This window comes from Corvus brachyrhynchos, unplaced genomic scaffold, assembly GCF_000691975.1.
Source record: "Corvus brachyrhynchos isolate BGI_N302 unplaced genomic scaffold, ASM69197v1 scaffold175, whole genome shotgun sequence".
In the NCBI taxonomy this organism is placed as follows: domain Eukaryota; kingdom Metazoa; phylum Chordata; class Aves; order Passeriformes; family Corvidae; genus Corvus; species Corvus brachyrhynchos.
The window spans coordinates 7,828,564-7,847,274 of NW_008238448.1; the positions used below are offsets into that span (position 1 = coordinate 7,828,564).

The 18,711-nt window shown below is 37.6% G+C and overlaps 1 protein-coding gene across 1 annotated transcript in view; it reads left to right on the plus strand.

The window, feature by feature from the left end:
* Nucleotides 1-2,426: 2,426 nt before the first annotated feature.
* The window catches only part of GUCY1B3 (guanylate cyclase 1 soluble subunit beta), a 39,828-nt gene continuing 23,543 nt past the window's right edge, over nucleotides 2,427-18,711 (plus strand). The window contains exons 1-3 of the mRNA XM_008635657.2: nucleotides 2,427-2,500; nucleotides 15,732-15,832; nucleotides 16,850-16,968. Of these exons, the coding sequence (XP_008633879.1) occupies nucleotides 16,876-16,968 (93 nt within the window). The 5' untranslated portion in view covers nucleotides 2,427-2,500; nucleotides 15,732-15,832; nucleotides 16,850-16,875. The remainder of the gene's footprint in view (nucleotides 2,501-15,731; nucleotides 15,833-16,849; nucleotides 16,969-18,711) is intronic.

Below are 18,711 nucleotides of genomic sequence, written 5' to 3' on the forward strand. Positions count from 1 at the left end.
AGCGCGCCTCCTGCCGCGCCTCGTCCCGCTCGCGGCCTCCCTTAACGCCTCCAAGACCCGCCTTGTTCCATCTTTCCCGGTGTCCAGGAGCCGCAGCGGGGATGGCATTGATCCCCGCGGTCCCTCGGTTATACAGGGTATGTGGCCGGAGTAATGTGCAGGCAAAACGCCCCGAAAACACGGATGCCCATCCTTGCATCAAGCCACCAGGTGAACCGTGCAACAGTTGCATCCCTTTGCATCCCTGAAGGAATTGAGAGACAGTGTTTATTTAATAAACACTGTCTAAAACTACTGTCAGATTTTGGTAATGTCCTCAGCTTGAAATCAAAAACGTCACAGAGAAATATGTACAAGAATGTAAGTAAAAGAATGGTTTTTGGCTTCATTTCTTGAATCTGATTTCTTGTGCCCAACCCTTGCTCTTCTGGCAGTATAGCATTTTTCTAACGAGCTGACTGCCTTCACTTTAAACCTTTGATCAGTTGTGAGATTGCACTAAAAGTTTGAAATGAGCGTGCAAACAAAATTCTATTTGCCTTAAAAATAGTAGTATTAATAGCTGGGCAAAACTACAACAAAAATTTTTAAAAGGACGTAAAAGCTTACAGAGTTGTAGACTTGCTTCATCAGGCTTTAGGCAACATGTTGTCAGAAGAAAGGGTTTAATATGATTTCTTGATAAGGCAGAAGTCGATTATCCAACTTGGGGGAAGTGATCCTCTTTCAACTGGATGCCTTCTATATCTCCTGTTGCATTTATTTTGGGCCAATTTTAATATGTCAGTGTTAATGTTGATTTTATAATATATTGCTGTTGTCATTATACAATTTTTGGAGTTAAAGGACAGTTTTGACTATGAGATTTTTGTTACCATGACACATTTTTTTCATAAAATCATTCGTTAAGAATCTGGTAACCTTGCACAGTACCATGAAATCAGAGAATCATAGAAATATCCTCTGGAAGGGGTCTCTGGAGGTCATCTAGTCCAGTTTCTGTTCCAGCCTGGATTGTTACTGGCACTAGATCAGGGCTGAGCTAGTCTAGCTGAGTCTTTAAAATCACCAAAGGTGAGTCCACAGCTGTGATTCAGCAGGCATTCTTTGTTCCATTGATCCCTGACTGGTATTCTGTAAATTACTGTTGGCAAATCCCATTCTTTGCATAACATAGATGAACCTTCAGTGTATGCCACAAAGTTTTGTGCTATAAGTGAGGCATTTATTTTACTTACATACTGAATATTTCTAAACACAGTGGTCTATTTTGAATTCCTATGGTTTGATTTATTTTAATGACATATGTAAATTAAAAGGCAATAAAATAGTGACACGTGCATCGTTTTCCGTGAAAATTAAAATAAAGAAATAAAAGTTTGTATAAAAGATGATGTTCATTCTTTCTTGGCATGGCATCCCTTATCAAGATGCTGTTGAGTGTCATGGCCTTTTGTCCAAATTACCCACTGAATATGTATTTGTGTTTAAGATCAATCCATCAGAGAAGATACAGTTTCATCTTCTAGTGCCTGACCAGCCATAATTCCTGAGGCATCCCATCTCTTTAGATTTTACAAACACTGAATAGAATACTGAAGATAACTAAAGCCTGTGAGGAATATTACTCATATAAAGTTTTGGAGAAATTGGATAGAAATATATGAAATACTTTTCTAAGTGCTTTTCAGCAGTGAAAATTCAGGAAGCTGGTATGTCCTGTTTCTGCTTTTCAGATGAGAAACATTTCTGTCTTGTAGCAGCCCAGCAGGTAGGCTCTGCTATTAGCTCACAAGAAGATGGCTCTCTGGAAGGAAACTGGCATGACACTACCCAGCAGAGGATTGGGATGTGATCTCCAAGAAGGAGCCAGCGTGTATGCAGCAGCTGCCGTAGCTCCTTATGTGAAAAGTGTACGCAATGGGGTATTTACTCAGCAGGATTTCTCAGCAGTGTATCCTAGAGTTTAGAAACCAGTAAATCAACCCTCACTGGAGCAGATTATAGTGGTGCTGACTGAGGGAATGGTAGTGTCAACTGGTAGCCAAGTGATGTTGGGGAAGAGGTTGGATGTTTTATCTTTTATAAGCAAATACAAACTTCTTGCAAAGGTTTTGTTAGAATTGTTATGCATTTAGGAAACAGCAGGAAAGTACAAACCAGTGTTGTGGCGTGCTGAGTTGAATCGGCTGAATCACTGATGACTGGAGAAGTAATTACTGAAGTCAACAGTCTTTGGCTGTTTCAAAAAACCAGGGGGAACTTTGCACTGTTAGTGAGGTTGAATTTGCAATGAAACATGACATTTTTGTGAAGTAGAGAGGCCTCTGGGTAGTTCACTACAAAATTTCTTATCTAAACTTTTTTGGTTTTGGTGTTTTTTAATGTTGAGCTGATCACCTACTGCTATTTTGTTCTCTCTGAAGGCACCGCAGAAGATGTGAATCTGCACTGCAGAGTGGTGGGTTGTGATTGCTGAGTGATTCTCAAATGCCAGCAGGTGAATTTGTACTTAATATTGATAGAAGGGAAAAGAAAACATAGAACCAAATAAGTTGAAATAATGAAATCAGGTCATTTGTCAAAAAAAGTGCGTTTAAAAATGGTAAATACTGAATTTAGAGGGTGTTCTCCATCTGAAACATGGAAACTCTTCTGTAGCTTGTGCAGTCAAAAGTGATGTTGAATGAAGTTCTTATATAGAGAATTTGGGTACCCAAATAGTTGAATTAGATGCTCTTATGAGAGTGGTGTTTTCATTGCCATCACTTACCGTTAACTGAGTCAGAATGATAATTTCAACTCTCTGTGTCTGCTATTTTGTTCATTTTTCAGCATTCTTGTGAAACCATGATCTATCAGAAATAGAGACAGTGTTTTATTGGCCCAGAGTGGAATTCTTGGGAAGGTTAGACTCCATGTTATTTTCATCCACTTTAAAAAGAAAGCATAACTAAACACCAGACTTCTTTTACACATCATATAATGAGGCACTGAGTTCATGGAAAAATTACAGTATATCCTTTGATTCAGGGCTTGGCTTTCTAAAGAGCTAGAATTAAATTGCTTGACAAAATGGTTCACAGCCTCCTATTTCTGAACCAGCATTCTGGATCCCAAATAGGTTGAATTCAAAAGGCATGTAAGTGGTGAAAGTTTATCTTGATTTATAGAGCCTTTACTCATTTTCTCAACAGCAAAGTCTCAAAAATTTGCTTCTTGTTTTTTCTCTGACTGCCACTCGCAGAACTGAGAATTTGAACTAATGAACAGGGTTTTCATGATGAAGCCCTATAATCATTAGAGGGATTTAGCAAAGCTGGATGAACAAGAGGGAGTGAGAGGAAAGTCCTTCTGTAGTTGCTGAATTCCGCAGTAGCAGATTTTTCTTGGTGGAAATTAAGATGATTCAGCATAGTCATTTCTTTTGCTTACTGGCCGTTGTAAGCTGCACATACACTGCTCGTTGTCGTTCACTATTTCAGTCCTTGGAAGGGGAGACTTAAGACCTGCAGTGCAAGGGAGACAGGCTGCTGTGATCAGTACTTCACTAGCTCTGCAAAGAGTTACTAGTCAATAAACAGTTGATGTAGAGCTGTTAAGCACAGTTTTGCTGAGAAAACACTTTTCATTTGTTCCTTCCATACCTGAAAGAGAACCTCTTCTGAATCCTTTATTTTTCACTTGTTACATCCAGAGGGCTGGTTTAGATTGTGTGGCCACAATTGCAATGGCTGGTTCTCAAGGGTGGTTCTCAAGATTCCTTTGGCATTAGATATCTTCAAGTCCTCTGCAGCCAACATAAACTGAAAATTGTCAGGCCTGGTTATTCCCACATACATGCAGTTCTGTGCTCATGTCTGTTTAAGGTCAAATTTGTACTTCTGGGTGGTACGGTAGCGTGTGAACACGATCATTACTGCACCTGGAATTACTGTCCATGTACCTGTCCAAAACAATACAGAGATTACTCATATTGTCATAATGAAAACTTCCACGGCTTAAGAAATTGTCTTCCCTAGTATGTTTCTATAGTGGGCATATTTTTATGGTGTATGATAGTACCTTTTTAAAAGAGGCCTCTAACATGATAAAATATGAGCTCTTCTGCAACAGGTATCACATATGGCTGAGGTGAACAGCCAATAAATATATGTGAAATTTTGATCACTCCATTCAGCAGCTCTAAGGGTTTAATTGTGTAACAAGCATTGACAGGGATGTCTTCTTGAAACAGTTCCAGGTCAATATGTGGGAGCTAGAGCAATGTCAGCAGGGAATATGTACAGAGTCTTCTTTCCTGTGTTTCCCAACACTATTCCTCTGTGTTTGATTAAATGAATACAGGATTTTCCCACGGGCTTCTAAATCTGAATTGAGGCCAGGTTAGATGCTCAAACTGTGACACTTTCAAACATACTGCCAAGAAAATGAATGAGAAGTCAAATATCTAATTAAGAAATGCATTAAAATGCTTCATCTCAAGCCTGTAGAGTAAATTAGTATTTTTCCCAAACAGGTATCCCACAAAAATATGTGGATTTGGGAAATGAAATGGCCCAACCAATCAGCTGCAGTCTTCATCTTCCTTCTGTTTTTATGGTAGAAGTCCCCACAAAAACATGTAGCCTGGAAAAACTAGGATGGAAGTTGAAACTCAGTGTTTGCTAAAAGTAACTACCCTGAGGTGAAAACACTTTTTATTTGATTCTAGAGAAGTGTTCAAACTTGCATAGTAGAAAAACGTGTTTTTTCCCCAACAGCCATGTATCGTTTGCTGTCTGTACCTCAGTGTGGCACATCTAAATCAAGTGATAGCCTTATATCCCTGGTCCTCCATGCTTAATATAGAATTAAGGCAGCTTCCTGCATGTGCCCTGTTTTGTCCTTCTTTGGAGGGTTAGGATGGCATGTGCTGTTCACACTCTTAAATGCCAAGACTCCAGGTTGCGGAAGGTATCTTTTCAGCTTTATACCGGCTAGCGCTTGTATTTCAATGCCTTAGAAAGCCTCGAGCAGCCTATGGTAGAAGTCCCCACAAAAACATGTAGCCTGGAAAAACTAGGATGGAAGTTGAAACTCAGTGTTTGCTAAAAGTAACTACCCTGAGGTGAAAACACTTTTTATTTGATTCTAGAGAAGTGTTCAAACTTGCATAGTAGAAAAACGTGTTTTTTCCCCAACAGCCATGTATCGTTTGCTGTCTGTACCTCAGTGTGGCACATCTAAATCAAGTGATAGCCTTATATCCCTGGTCCTCCATGCTTAATATAGAATTAAGGCAGCTTCCTGCATGTGCCCTGTTTTGTCCTTCTTTGGAGGGTTAGGATGGCATGTGCTGTTCACACTCTTAAATGCCAAGACTCCAGGTCTGGGGAGACTTCTGGGTGGCACAAACTTTACATGGACTCAGTGATCTGGAAGTGCACACAAAGGAAGAGCAAAAGTCGATAGCTTGTCCTAGGAGGAAGGAAACTTTTGTTCCCCAAGCTTCACAGATTATCACCTACCAAGGCTAAAGGCTCTTAAAAGTTTTTTTTTTCTGTAAGTCTCCTGTTATGGTTAAAATGGTGAAACACTGAGGATTGAGAAGTTATCCTGGTGCAGTGTGGAAAAGGGAAGTGGAAAGTTTCTCTGCTCAGTTTCAAACTGGGTTCAGCTGAAGTTGTAGAAGACTGTACCGTTTGGAGGAGTGAAATAAACTGCAGGACTATCATTTGCCTGGAGAAAATTAAACAGACAGAAACTTCTGCATCCTGTTGGTGAAGGTTAACATAGGTCAGACTTTAGTGACGGTGTAGCTTTTGCAGTGAAATGTAGGTGGTTTAAGAATACATGTTTTTGGGTAAATTTTCAAAGGCATTCCTAGCAGTTAGGTTTATTAGTAGTATTGTAGGTTGTCCACTTAAGTCAGGAAAGGTAGATGCTTTTATTCATTTATGTTTTTAAAAATTGTATTCCACTGACTTTCACTAGCATTTAGATAATTAGGAACTCATTGACAAGATGTGCTATTCTGATTAATTATATTTGTAGTGATATTCTATAATAGTAAGTAATATAAAATAAATATGAAATGCCTTTCAGAATATGTTTTATAATTTTTTACAGGAGATGAACTTGGATTGCACTGTTTCCTGGGAATTTCTCACATAGCAAAAGTTGTCTATTTTTATGCTACTTAAACAAAGCAAATAATAAAAAGCTTTGTTAGCTGCAGAGAATGAAGGCTCTAGCTTGGCTGACTGTGTCTGTATGCTGAGTTCAGAATGTCACTTTGTCAGAGGTGTTTTTTTCTTTTTATTAGTGTATCAAAACACAATTTACATTTGTTTACAGATTCTGTGAGAATCAAGATTTTGGCCTACTGCTTAGCACAATGTTTAGATGTAGTAATAGCTCATACTACAGTGTAGTTTGCCTTTGCAGAAACCTAGGAAAATATGTACAAAAGCTCTAGTGAAACATTGTTTTAAGTTGCAGTAGCAAATTCTTAAGATGTGTGGGAATTTAGGTAACTTGTAGGTCTGATGCTGGTAGTCTGTAAAGTCCATGAAAATTGTGTTTTGAGCGTAAGAAGTGCTGAGTACCCTTAAAAACCAGAACCACCTGTTGCATACCGGGCACCCTAAATGAATGAAACCTTTTTGATCTGTGGTGTTCCTGCCTATTTTAAATGGAAATGGTCTAATTGGCCTCATGAGATTGTTGGAGAGCTAATTAATGCTTCTGCATGCAATTAGTGTAGAGATCAATTCCACAGGAAGACTTATTAGAAAGGAATAATTCTCTCTTCAGAACTGGATTTGCAAACTGCTATATATTGAGGAATGGGATAAAATAAAATATGAAATAGTTGCACATTAGTGGAGTAGGACCTAGCCTCAGTACTGAAAGAACTGGAAGCCTGGAGGAAAAGGAACAGGTTCTGTGGGCTCATGGGTGTGGCTGGTATGTTGTGTCATACAGGCTCGGGAACAGAGAGGGAAATGTTGCTTGGGGCAAACTGCTCTAATGTTGCTGTGAGTGGACCTGAGTTCATCTTTCCTGCTTTCACTAAACTACAAAAAAAAAGTTTGCCAGACGCTTATGGCTCTTTATGAGACATGTTTTATTTCTTTGTAACTGTTCTGGAAAGTGCTTTTCAAGTTTTCAGCTGACTGTAGTTTCTATGAATAGGGCAGCCCTTTAAAAAGCATGTAAAACAGTACCATAGTCTGTAACAATCTGTCTGCAGTGATAACAGTGTCACTTCTGGTAGGAGAGGAGTTGGATAATCATGAGCTTGGAATGTAGAGTTTTTGGAGAAACTCTATTTGTATATGTAGGCACATATGCATATAAATATTGATGTGCACTTATATGTGCATGTGCATGTGCATATTATGTCCACATAATCGCCATGTGGCCTGGGCAATAAAAATGCAAACTAAACAGGAAATAAGAATCAAATATCTGTACAAAATGTGACGTGTGGCACTTCTGTTAGTAGTCATCTGTAGTGGAAGCAAGTGAAGAGACTTCCAGTTATCTTTGGTATTTCTTGTCAAGGGGGCTGATTTGCAGGAGAACCCTGGTGCCAACCTCCTTGTAAATTTCAAAGTGTAGATTTGGATGTGTCTTGGACTTCAATTTTGTTTCATCCTATTAATGCCTTTGGGATTTCTCCCATCAGAATTCTGGCTTTCCTCTTCCTTTCTTCTGTACTTCTCCTCCCAGGAACTATAGAAGTCTGAGTGGTGAACAAGTGGGTTTTGGAGTTTGCCACATAGACACATATACCTGTATGCTGTAGTGGTGGCTGTCAGTCCCCTGTGACTCTTCTTTCCTTCTTTGTTGAACTGCTGGGAGCTTGCTTGGTATTTCCCTTTCCCAGCCCACAACTAATTACTGTAAGGAATGCTTGCTTGACAGTTTACCTGAATTTACTGATTCTTTCATGCTCAAAAGTGTTGCAGACTTTGTTAATTATTTTAACTGTCTTGTCACAATGAACACTGGTGAAAAAAATAGACTATTCACTAGAGTTTAGATTGTGAATCCATTCTTATTTTGGATCATGTAGTTCTCAGTTGTAAATAATTGCAGTGATCTGGGAAAAAGCAAGAAAATGGAGGTTTTGCAGCCTCTTTTAGCACCTTGTGGGTTTACCCAGTGCTGAAGGCAGTGTTCCGTTCAACCAGTCTCATAACAATTTTGAAAAAAATACAGATTGCCTGTAAGTAGATGTGAGAAAGACACTTTGGAAAGACATTAGTGGTGAAATGACAATAGATTATTTCTTTTTAATCCAAATACGTTTTAACATTAGTGAGTTTTTACCCAGAAAATAACATTTTTTGTAGTTTGTTTTTAAGTCCTTATTTCATACTATCCCAAAATTCTAATCAGTATAATTATATCATTATAATTTTTTTTTAAGTGATGCTGAATAGATGATTCTTCATAGGTATGGAGGTTAATATTTACAAGCTTCCTAGGGTCAGGACACTATACTGCCTGCTCTTTCAGTTCCTCACAGCGGAGGGACCTGCTTGAAGGTTAGGAGTTAAACTGAGTGGATGCCAAATTCTTTAATTCCTCTGGGAATTAGTTGGCTAAAAGGAAATAGTGCCATGTTATGAAACTTTGTGTGAGTGTTCTTGCAGTATCACTCAGGTACTTTGCAGGTTTCCTAGAATTAAGTGCTTTTGGACGTGCCAGGATAACAGGTGCTATAAACACATCATTCACTCTTATAAATGAAATGCATGAAAGAGTATTTTGTAAATACCATTCATTTTAGACCACTTACGTAAAAGGAAGCAAAATAATACTGGCTTTATATTTTTAATAATATTTTTAGTATTTGTAGTAGCAGTGAGGAACTTGTACTTTTGTTAACTGTATCTTCTAGTATTATCTTGTTTTGAAAACCTACATTAAACACTCCCATATCCAGCCTGTAAAACTGGGAAATAGCTCAGAACTGTGAAGTCTATAAATACACCTATTTACTTTACCCAGAACATAATTTTCCTGGACAGATTCCCGTTTTTATTTAATCTTGTAACTTAATATAATTTATGTTCTTCCCAGCTGGGTGTTTTAAAATATCTTTGGACCATCCACAACATGCACAAGTCTATTTTGTTTTTTTTCCTTTTCAGAAGACTGGCACAATATTTGTAATAATTTTTAGTAAAGCATCTTTGTGAAGTACATGAAAAAACGATGAGAAGCATTTTGAAAAGACCAACTGTCTGTGAAGTAATATAATGAGCAGTGAGTTTGCTATTTTAATTTAAATGAGGTACAAAGACAACGATTCTGGTTTCACAGATACCATCTCTAGTTCTGACCCGTGTAATCCTGTTTAAGAGTGCTACTCTTGGAACGGAATTAAACTTGACTTGCTCCTATCAGTGAGATCAGAACCATGCTGTGTTTCTAAGTGCAGTAGTGTTATTTTGTCATTAAGATTGTTTTGACCGATCTCTTCAATTTAACAAGCACTTTTTCCATCCTTGTTACACCAAGAGAACTGAAGCACAATGGTGGCAAAAGTCCCAACAGAAACAATACGTATCATGGAAGAAGTCCTGGAGGTGGGTTTGGAACTAGTGACTGTTTTGGTGTGTTTGAGGTGACACACCCAGTGTGCACACTTCGGACTGAGTTTTGATAGGAAGAGATCCAGTTGTGCATTTGGGACACTGGATGATCTCTTAAAGTGATACTAACAGCTTCTAAGTAATAATGTATCACAGAGAAGCCTGTGCATCTTCAGGATGCAAAGTAATTGTTCCATGGGGTCTTCTACCACATTTTTTCTCAATATTTGCTGCATGCAAATGGGGAGGGTTCTTTTTCTGTAAGAATTTTTTAAGATTTCAGCTTTTTGACTGACAGAGGCAGAATAGCAAGTGATACTTCACAGGAATAAGAAGGTTTTGTCAGCAGCAATCTTCTTGATTATGATTTATGCAAATTCACTTTAAATACGACAATCTGATTGCAAAATTACATTGAAACTCACTTTGTGCAGAATGGGCTATATAAGTAACACCAGCCTGATGTGACATCTTGTCCAGCTGTGTTGCTGTAAAATCTCCAAAGATGGCAAAAGAAATCTTTACTACCTCAAACCTCTATGAGAAACAAAAATGTGTGCAATCTTTGGGTTAAAAATCTGAAGTGCAGGATCTGTTCTGATTTTAAGAACAGTTTTTTCTCAGAATGTTTGTCCACACATAGCATTTCAGCCATTTCTGTGAATTATTAACATTACCTTTGAACATTAGTACTGTGTTTACAAATACTGAACTAGTTGCACAATGGAGAAGATTTTCAAAGGGACCATTGTACACTATCACCTGTAATGCTGTTCTGTGCTCATGAGTCAACAGCAGTTTGGGGGGTGTTAGCAGACTGATGGAGGAAAGGCTGTTTTAGGAGTTGATCCTGCTTTGATCTATTCAATAGGAATTTTTCCACTGATTTCAAGGCCAAATCTGTATGTGAAAAATATCCTCTGTATAGCTGTTATTTTCCATGGTGCAATGGCTAAGGTTCTTCTCTTGCCCAAGTAAACTGCCTCACATTAACCTGGATAATAGAAACATTCTGGAGGAAAACAAAAGCATTTTAGAAAAGTCTGGGCTGGAATCTTTGTTTCCCACAATTGAAATAGCTCTGTGTAGTCATTCAGAATTAGTCTAGAGTAAATAAGAAGGGCTGCCAGACTGTAGGAGTTAGGACAGGCATGTCATAGGATGTAAGTTTTGAACCATGAAATATCACATCTCAGGTGACAGGAGTTGGTTTGGGCAAGAGCATTAAAATCCCAGGGTGTGTTAACATTTTGAACATAAATTTACAGGGGAGCAAAACCCACACTTATTTTGTCTCTATGAATGTAAATGAGGCATTAATTGTGAATTCTGTTCTATTTGACTTGGAAGTTATTTTGAAAGAACAGGCATATACAAGTTAAAAGTTTGCTACTGTAATACTGTTGTTTCATTAAAGAATTAAGCAGGGCTTGGGAATTTGCCAGAGCTTGTTGCTTTTGGCTCATTTCCACTCAAGTTCTTAAGAAAGCCACCAATATGTTATTGCTGTTAATGTCTTTGTGATCAAACACCACAGTCTGCAGAAAACATTAGAACTATGCTAATTTCCTCCCATAATTTTATCTGGTAAAAAACTGTAACTAAAGATTGCAGCAAAACATTTCAAGGGAAATGCCACAGTTTTTTGTAAAGCTATGGATTATGAAGTTTTCTCTGAAATGTGGTCAGCCAAATACAAATGTAAGGGAATTGCTCATGATGGACAGCCAACCACAGCAGCTCTGCAGAGCTGACAAAGCAGCCTCACTCTTAGTATTATAACAGTTTTCACAACACTATCATATATTTCTTCATATGAGCCTTGTTGTAGAACCATTTCCTTAGTGCAGGCAGCTTTGAGAAATCAGGTAGGGTCACTTAATTAGGAGGGAAGACTGCAGCCATGAGGAAATTTTAGGTATTGCCCATTCACCTGAATGACACTGCTCCATTTCCTGGGCTGCTGGGGTCAGCAGCCTCTGGTCAGCCATGGTCGGCCTCTTTGGTGCTGATAGCTGTGATGCTGTCTCAGACACATTGATTAGAGGACCTGCTGTTCTGTAGACTTGATAAAGGACCAGTGCCTCTGTAAAAATAGGAGTGCTTTCCCTTTGCATTGGCCATCTTGGATGAACTCACTGCAGCATTTTCCCGTCGCATGTTGTCTTAAGACTAGTACTTCAGGGAGAAAGCATTTGGAAGCTCTCACTGCTGTCAGACTACTGAGGGAGGCAGAAGGGCTTCAGAAGTCTGTCCACAATCACTCTGGCTACGTGTTGTCTGTATGCACACCAGCTTCTGTGAACAGGTGATGGAGCAGGCAGGGAAATTCACCTAGCAGAAAAATAATGCAGAAAAACAGATACCTAACTGAATTTTATTTCAGCTCAGCACCTATCTAAATTGCTAGGATGTACCAGCACAACAGATCTTGGAGGTATGGAGAAGGAATTGACTTGGAAAGGAAGAAGAATGTTCTGAAATTTAATAATTTTCAAGCATGGATCTTAAAAAAGCAGTTTATATTTTCACACAGGCTTGGATTAGACATTGTGATAGTATTTGCCATATTTGTAGAATAAGCAAATAAGTTTTTGCCTGCATGATTTTGACTGAGGAGTATATTTACTCCCCTGCAGGAGTAACTATTTACTTTGACAAGTTTTCTAGAAAATTTTGCTTACCTTAAAATTATTTTTTAATGGGAAGTACATGAGTAGTGCTGCTCAGATGGCTTCTGAGTGATCCAAAGGATCTAGAGTAAACTCGAAAATAAATAGTTAAAATAATTGAATGGAATAGGCACTGAACTAACCAGTGGTGATTTTAAAAGGTGGTGGCTCAGAGAAATTGCAGATACTGAAGAAAATCTTTGACAAAATAAACTAAAGACAAACAAAATTGGAAAGAAGAATCATGGCTTGGCACAGAGAAGTAAACAGGAAAAGTTCCAGTCAATGTAGTTAGAAAGAAATGTAAGAAGTTTTGAAAGAGATACTAACATCATCAAACTGGGACAATTTTTCATAGAGAAAATTCTCACACAGAAAAACTGTGTCTACTGGACTGTGCAAGTATGCAGTATTTTTGAGGATGTTCATTGGTTTTCCAGATGTGTGTGCTATCCTTTGTGGTTTGGCTCAGATCAGAGAGACTAAAAGAAAGCACAGCATGTATCCGAGATGTGGGAAAGTTTGTTCACCCTTTGCAAACATCCCTCCAAACTGCAGCTGACTTGTAGTTTCATACCATGTTATGAGAATCAAAGAATCAAGATGGTTTTCTTTTCTCATATTCATTTCAATTCTGTTCTTAGGAAATGTAAACTTTACCTTCTTGTCCCTGACTGATGTCTTATGTTTCAAGACGACATTTCCCACTGGCAACTCCAGCTCTCCTCCTGCTTAAGACCCTGCTTAATTAAGGTTATTACAATATTTTTTAGGTCATTGGCTAGAGAACGACGTTCCTTTTATGTAGAATTATGAGGGATGTTTAGTCTCATGTCCCCTATAGCCTTGTCATATTCCTGTAGGAAAATTGCTTAGCTTGTTTTCAGTTCATTGTTCTTAGAATGAGTATAAAAATGGTTATTTCAAGTAACAGTTACTTCAGTTATTAATAAATAATATATTTTTGAAATATAGAAACAATGTTGTGTAATTTTTGGACAGTGGGAAGAATGTGAGGAGCAAGATTAAAGGAAGATGAAGAGTAAAAAGAAAATAATGGCTTCCAGATATCCATTAAGTGAACAGGTTATCAAAGACTGGTGATTACAAACTGGAGGGTTAAATGATGAGTCTTTTCACTTAGGTCAGTAGAATACTGCCATATGAGATTGGAATCAGTCCTTCTCAGCAGTACCATTTGCCATCTAGCAGTTTTAAGATCAACAAGAGTACTTAATTCTCAGACCTCTCCCCTTTGAGTACCGGAGGAAATATTTCTGTTTCTATGGATGGATAATTCCACTATATCTGTAAATGCTTGAATTGTTCTGCAGACATTATTATTTTGTATTAATTAATTTATTAAATAAATGACACTGCTTTAGAAAATCAAAACCTGAGTTACAGTCAAAGAATTTGGTTTTAATTTATGGTTGATTATGTTATGATAATGGAGAGAAAGAATTTGATGTAAAAGGGACTGCAGGATTTTACATAGTAGATTTAGAATTTTACTTTTTGTAGGTTTTTGTTATTCCTCTGGTGACCAAGGGAAATTCAGAAGTTAGAAATATTGGCTCTGTAGGCTTGAGCCTTATCTCAAAGAGCACTTCTGTCAAACTCTGGTAAAAGCTCCTCATTACCATGGTACTAGTAAATAACTAATTACTCATTCTCCTCTTTCATTTGTACATTAGAAAAATAATTATACTACCAAGTTGATGAATGTCTTGATTTGCATCCCTTGTGCTTAGATTTTTTTTCAAACCTACCTCATAATCTGCCTTTTTTATAGTTTTTCTAATTCTAAGGGGTTTTTTTCTGTAGAGCAACATTGTGTACTGTTTGTTTTTTTTTTTTTGGTGTGACGTGATTCGGTAATTCACTTCAAGGCTTTCCTGTCTCTTTGCCTTTCTCTTGACTTCCTGAAATGAACTGCAGGACAGAGATACATTTAGATGAAAGGGTATAATTTCTTTTTAATGAGGTAGCTATGACCCTCCACCTGCAAATATACTAATGATGCCATGATCATATGAGTTTTGCTGAGCCAAAATATATTCTAGGTACATCAGTTAGAGCATGAGTACTTACAAATGTCTCCTCTTCTGTCACTATTTCTGTGAAGTATGCTGTGTCTATAGAGAGTCATTGTAGGTGGCACCACAGGAGGTGACCACCTATTTTAAAAAACATACTGAGAAAGGAGACTGTGCTCATTTTCACATGAGGACTTCAACAAACAGGGCATGACTTCATCAGAGAACACATCAGGCCCCTCTGCACATCTCCTCTTCTGTTGAAGGAAAATTTGCAAGGGAAATAAGAACAAATACAGAATATTACTTTACTTGAAGCTGGGCAGAGACAGGGCCATGGCCATTGGCATGCTCTGTGCACAGCAGGACCGACCACATGGGCAGCTGGCTCTTCAGTGTCCTGGGGTCTGCCTGCCCATGAGGGTGCTCCCTGTCCTTTTCCCTAGAGCTGGGACTTGGCCACTCCTGCAGCACGAGTGGCCTGGCTCCTGTGCCATGCAGATGGGGTGAAATAGGGAGGAAGGCATTTGTGGGCTCTCCCTAGTAACTCACTTGTGCCAAATGCAAAGTTTGGAAGGCACAACAGTTCATTCATTGTCTGGGGGATCATCTTCTTTTCCTCAGTAAAAAAATATAGCCTACAGAGTTGTGCTGCCTTTTGGACAAGCTGCTGACCTGATGTTCATGATCTAGAGAATACTAGGTGACGCTGAAAAACAAAGTAGTTATTTTGTTTTGGTTTTTTACTTAGTAGCAGTAGTAAATGTGGACAGGACTTATGTATGAGTCTTGTCTTAAACCCGGGGTTGAGAGTTGTTTTCTTTAGTGAAGAAATGTGTATTTTTATTGTGCTTTAGCTAAGTAGTGACACTTTACACATGAGAATTGATGTGCAATGTGAGAACAAGGCCTTGCAATATCCCAGCATCCTTTTTCTTCCTATCTGCTGGGCATGTGCAGAATTCTGAAAAAAGATACTTGATTTGGTACCTGCATCTGTATTTTAAATTCCACTTTGGACATACGTGCAAATGGTTGTTAGAAACATCCCACGCCTTTTGTAAATAAAATGTAATTGAAATGTGATGGAATGAAAAAGCTTAAAAAGTGTTTAAAGAGCCCATCATGGGCTGTAGTATTGGATATTCTGTTATTTTAAAATGCAGATTGTGTCTTTATTAGTACAGCAACTTCTTTTTGAGGCTCTATACTGAAAAATCATGTTTATTTTCTTATATCTAATTATTATTTATAGAACACTCATGGTCTGAAATATTTGCGTTGTACACTAATGACTGAGGTATGGAACAAATTTATTTCTAATTTTTTGTCTTAAATAACTCTACAAACTTATTTTATTTAAAAGACTTTTATCCATATGGTGCTTTTCCCTCAAGCAAAAAGATTTTATTCTGTTTTCTTTTTAGGAAGGAGGCACAGCTGGATGAAGAGGGACAGTTTCTGGTCAGAATAATCTACGATGATTCCAAAACCTATGACCTTGTTGCAGCTGCAAGCAAGGTCCTTAGTAAGTAGTACAGATATCTTCTTTGCCCATTCATCACAAAAAAGGTAATACCCCTCCTGCCTCCCAAATCTGTGTAGCAGAGAAGAACAGGATTTAGCACAGAGGAAGTGAAAATGGAGTATTGGTCAAAGAGAGGATTTTTTTTTTTAAAATCTTAGAATAAAGAATTGTATTTCTTTTATTTCTCTTAAGAAAATTTTATTCCTTTTATTCCTTGAAATTATTTCTATTACTTCTAAAGTATTCCATCTTAAACTGGAGAAATATTCCCCATCCACAGAGCATGGGCAGTGTTACAAAGCAGTCCTGAAGTAAAATCCTACTGCAGCTGCCTTCCAATACACCCAAGTTTCAACCACTGCTGCAAGAGCAGTGAATGAATTAATGAATGAATGAATCCTTGTTCTCTAAAGAACAATGCTGAGTTACAGAAATGTGTGTGGCATGGACACATTTCATTTAATTGCATATCAGCCATTGATTTGGGTTGCATTCATTTTCAATCATTGAAGCTCTGGTCTGTAATTTAAAAGGTAGAAATATGCCCATCAGCATTATTTTATCTGCAGACCCAAGTGCGGTATGAAATTGTTCTGCATCAGTAATTAGCCAAGAATCTATAAGACTGATGACTGTAGTAATGTTGAATTGGAGCAGCTGATGTGGTTTCATGCTATTGTAAATTAGAATTAACTCTGCTGAGGCAAGCACTACTAACAACCAAGTTTCTTTATTTTCAAGAAGTGATTCATTTTTCTGTATCAGAATCTAAATGCTATATGTGTGTGAAATGTACAATGTGGTGAAGTAATAATGGTAATTGGTAAATCCTAGTGAAATTCCTGTATTGGATAACTCAGTATTTGCCATATGAATCCTGAATCTTACTTTGTTCTTGACCTACTGAATCTGGGTAGTGTTTAGATACTGTCTTGTTTGTGAATATAAGAGTAATGAAATAAGCAAGTGCATGAAATACAGTGTTGGGACTGAATCATATTTTCCTGTTTTAACTAGATCTAAATGCTGGGGAAATTCTTCAAATGTTTGGGAAGATGTTTTTTGTGTTTTGTCAAGAATCTGGTTATGATACAATTCTACGTGTCTTGGGCTCAAATGTCAGAGAGTTTTTGCAGGTAAGAATTTTGTGCCCAATTGTTTCAGATACCAGACAGAATCATGGCCCAGTCAACAGAAATTTAATTTGAAGTTCCAAAGAGAAATTTTGAGCAAGAGTATTCATATGCAACAAATTGGGGGGGTGGTGTGTGTTAAGTGAAAAGACTTACCTTGTTTATAGTAACAGAAAATGTGATCTTCAGATTTTTAGGGTATTTATTCTGTTATTTCTGACAATTATAGACAATGGATATTTCTAATAGTATGTTACATACAGAGCTAGGGCTCATAACAGCTTATCTCTTAAGATGTTATCCTTCATCCATGTACTGAGGGTGGGATAAAGAAGCAGTTTTTAAGTCAATTCATGTGCTTTCCTAACTGCAGAGCATCATGAAAACAAAATGAAAATTATTTTATAATAGCATGGAAGAAATGTAGGGCCTTTGCTAAAGTGTTATTTCTAAGTGTAGAAAAATGGCCTTCCCTTTTTTGTCACCTGAAGATTGTTTACTGCAGTAAGCACTTTGTATTTAAGGTTTGTGATCTATATCACTCTTGGAGAGACTCTGTACTGTAATGAGGTTAAAAGTGTTGAACTGGAGATTGCCCAAAAGCTGACTGTCAAAACTATTGATTTTCTCTGAAAATATAGCAGCCTCTTGTCATCTGTGCCCTTATAATCTCTCCAGCATTAAGGGAAAAAGAATCATAGTTTGCTGGATTACTTGAATATTTGCTTGTGTGTCTCACTGCCCCAAAACCTGCATCATTCCTGAGCATCCTAGATGCAGTCAACCCAGACTTCTTGTACAAATCCCGTGAACTGTAGTTGCTGGGCAGACAGGGTATGTGGATGTTCCAACATGTGCATATCTGAGTGATCAGCAAACCACAGTCTGTCTATGGGATGTGACATCCTTTGTATTTTATAGCTTCATTCACAGGCTGCTCTCAAAGCAAGCCTTCAGATAAAAGTAATTTCTGAAGATAACTCATGTACTGAAGTTGTGGTTAACGTTGAGCAAGGACAGGAGAGGAGGAAAAAAAAGATGTAGCTGGCCCATTGTATCATCACTTTGGTTACTCATATATGGGCCAGAAATACAGATACTATTTCCTTTCCCTCATGCCCTTTTCCATATAATACACTTCTCTTGTCATTTCTTACCACATGTGCTGGTGAAAGGACTGGACACGTTTGTTATGCACACCAAACATCTATAAAAGTGGAAACAGCTTACATTTATATTCTTCTAATGACAGCATTTTAAGCTTTGTTTGAATTTCAGTGTTAACAGATTACATTGGATATTATATGCTTCTCTAAATATTAACAGGGCTAATGTATTAGTAGCTGTGCCAGAAGTGTACTTTTTAGCTTTTTATTACAATGGAAAATTAACATTAGCTGTGATTTATTACTTTTGCATCTTCCAACAAATGTTAGGTCAGGAAACTACTTTATATACCATTTAAAAAATAGGTGCAGATTGCATTTAATGTCCCAAACTTTTCTCAGATTCTTAAAATACATAATAGAGTTCCAAAAGGTGCTTCTTGAAATGTATACTGAGTCCAGGATCTATACAAAATAATTGAGAACTGCAACTTTTTAAAATATGTGAAAATAAATCTCATTTATGTTCTGTTCCCTTTGACATCTCAAGAAAATTTAGTTTATTCATAGTTGAAACACAGGTACTTCAAGCTTCATGACAGTGGAAAATAAAAAGGGCAACTAAATCAAATATTTATAC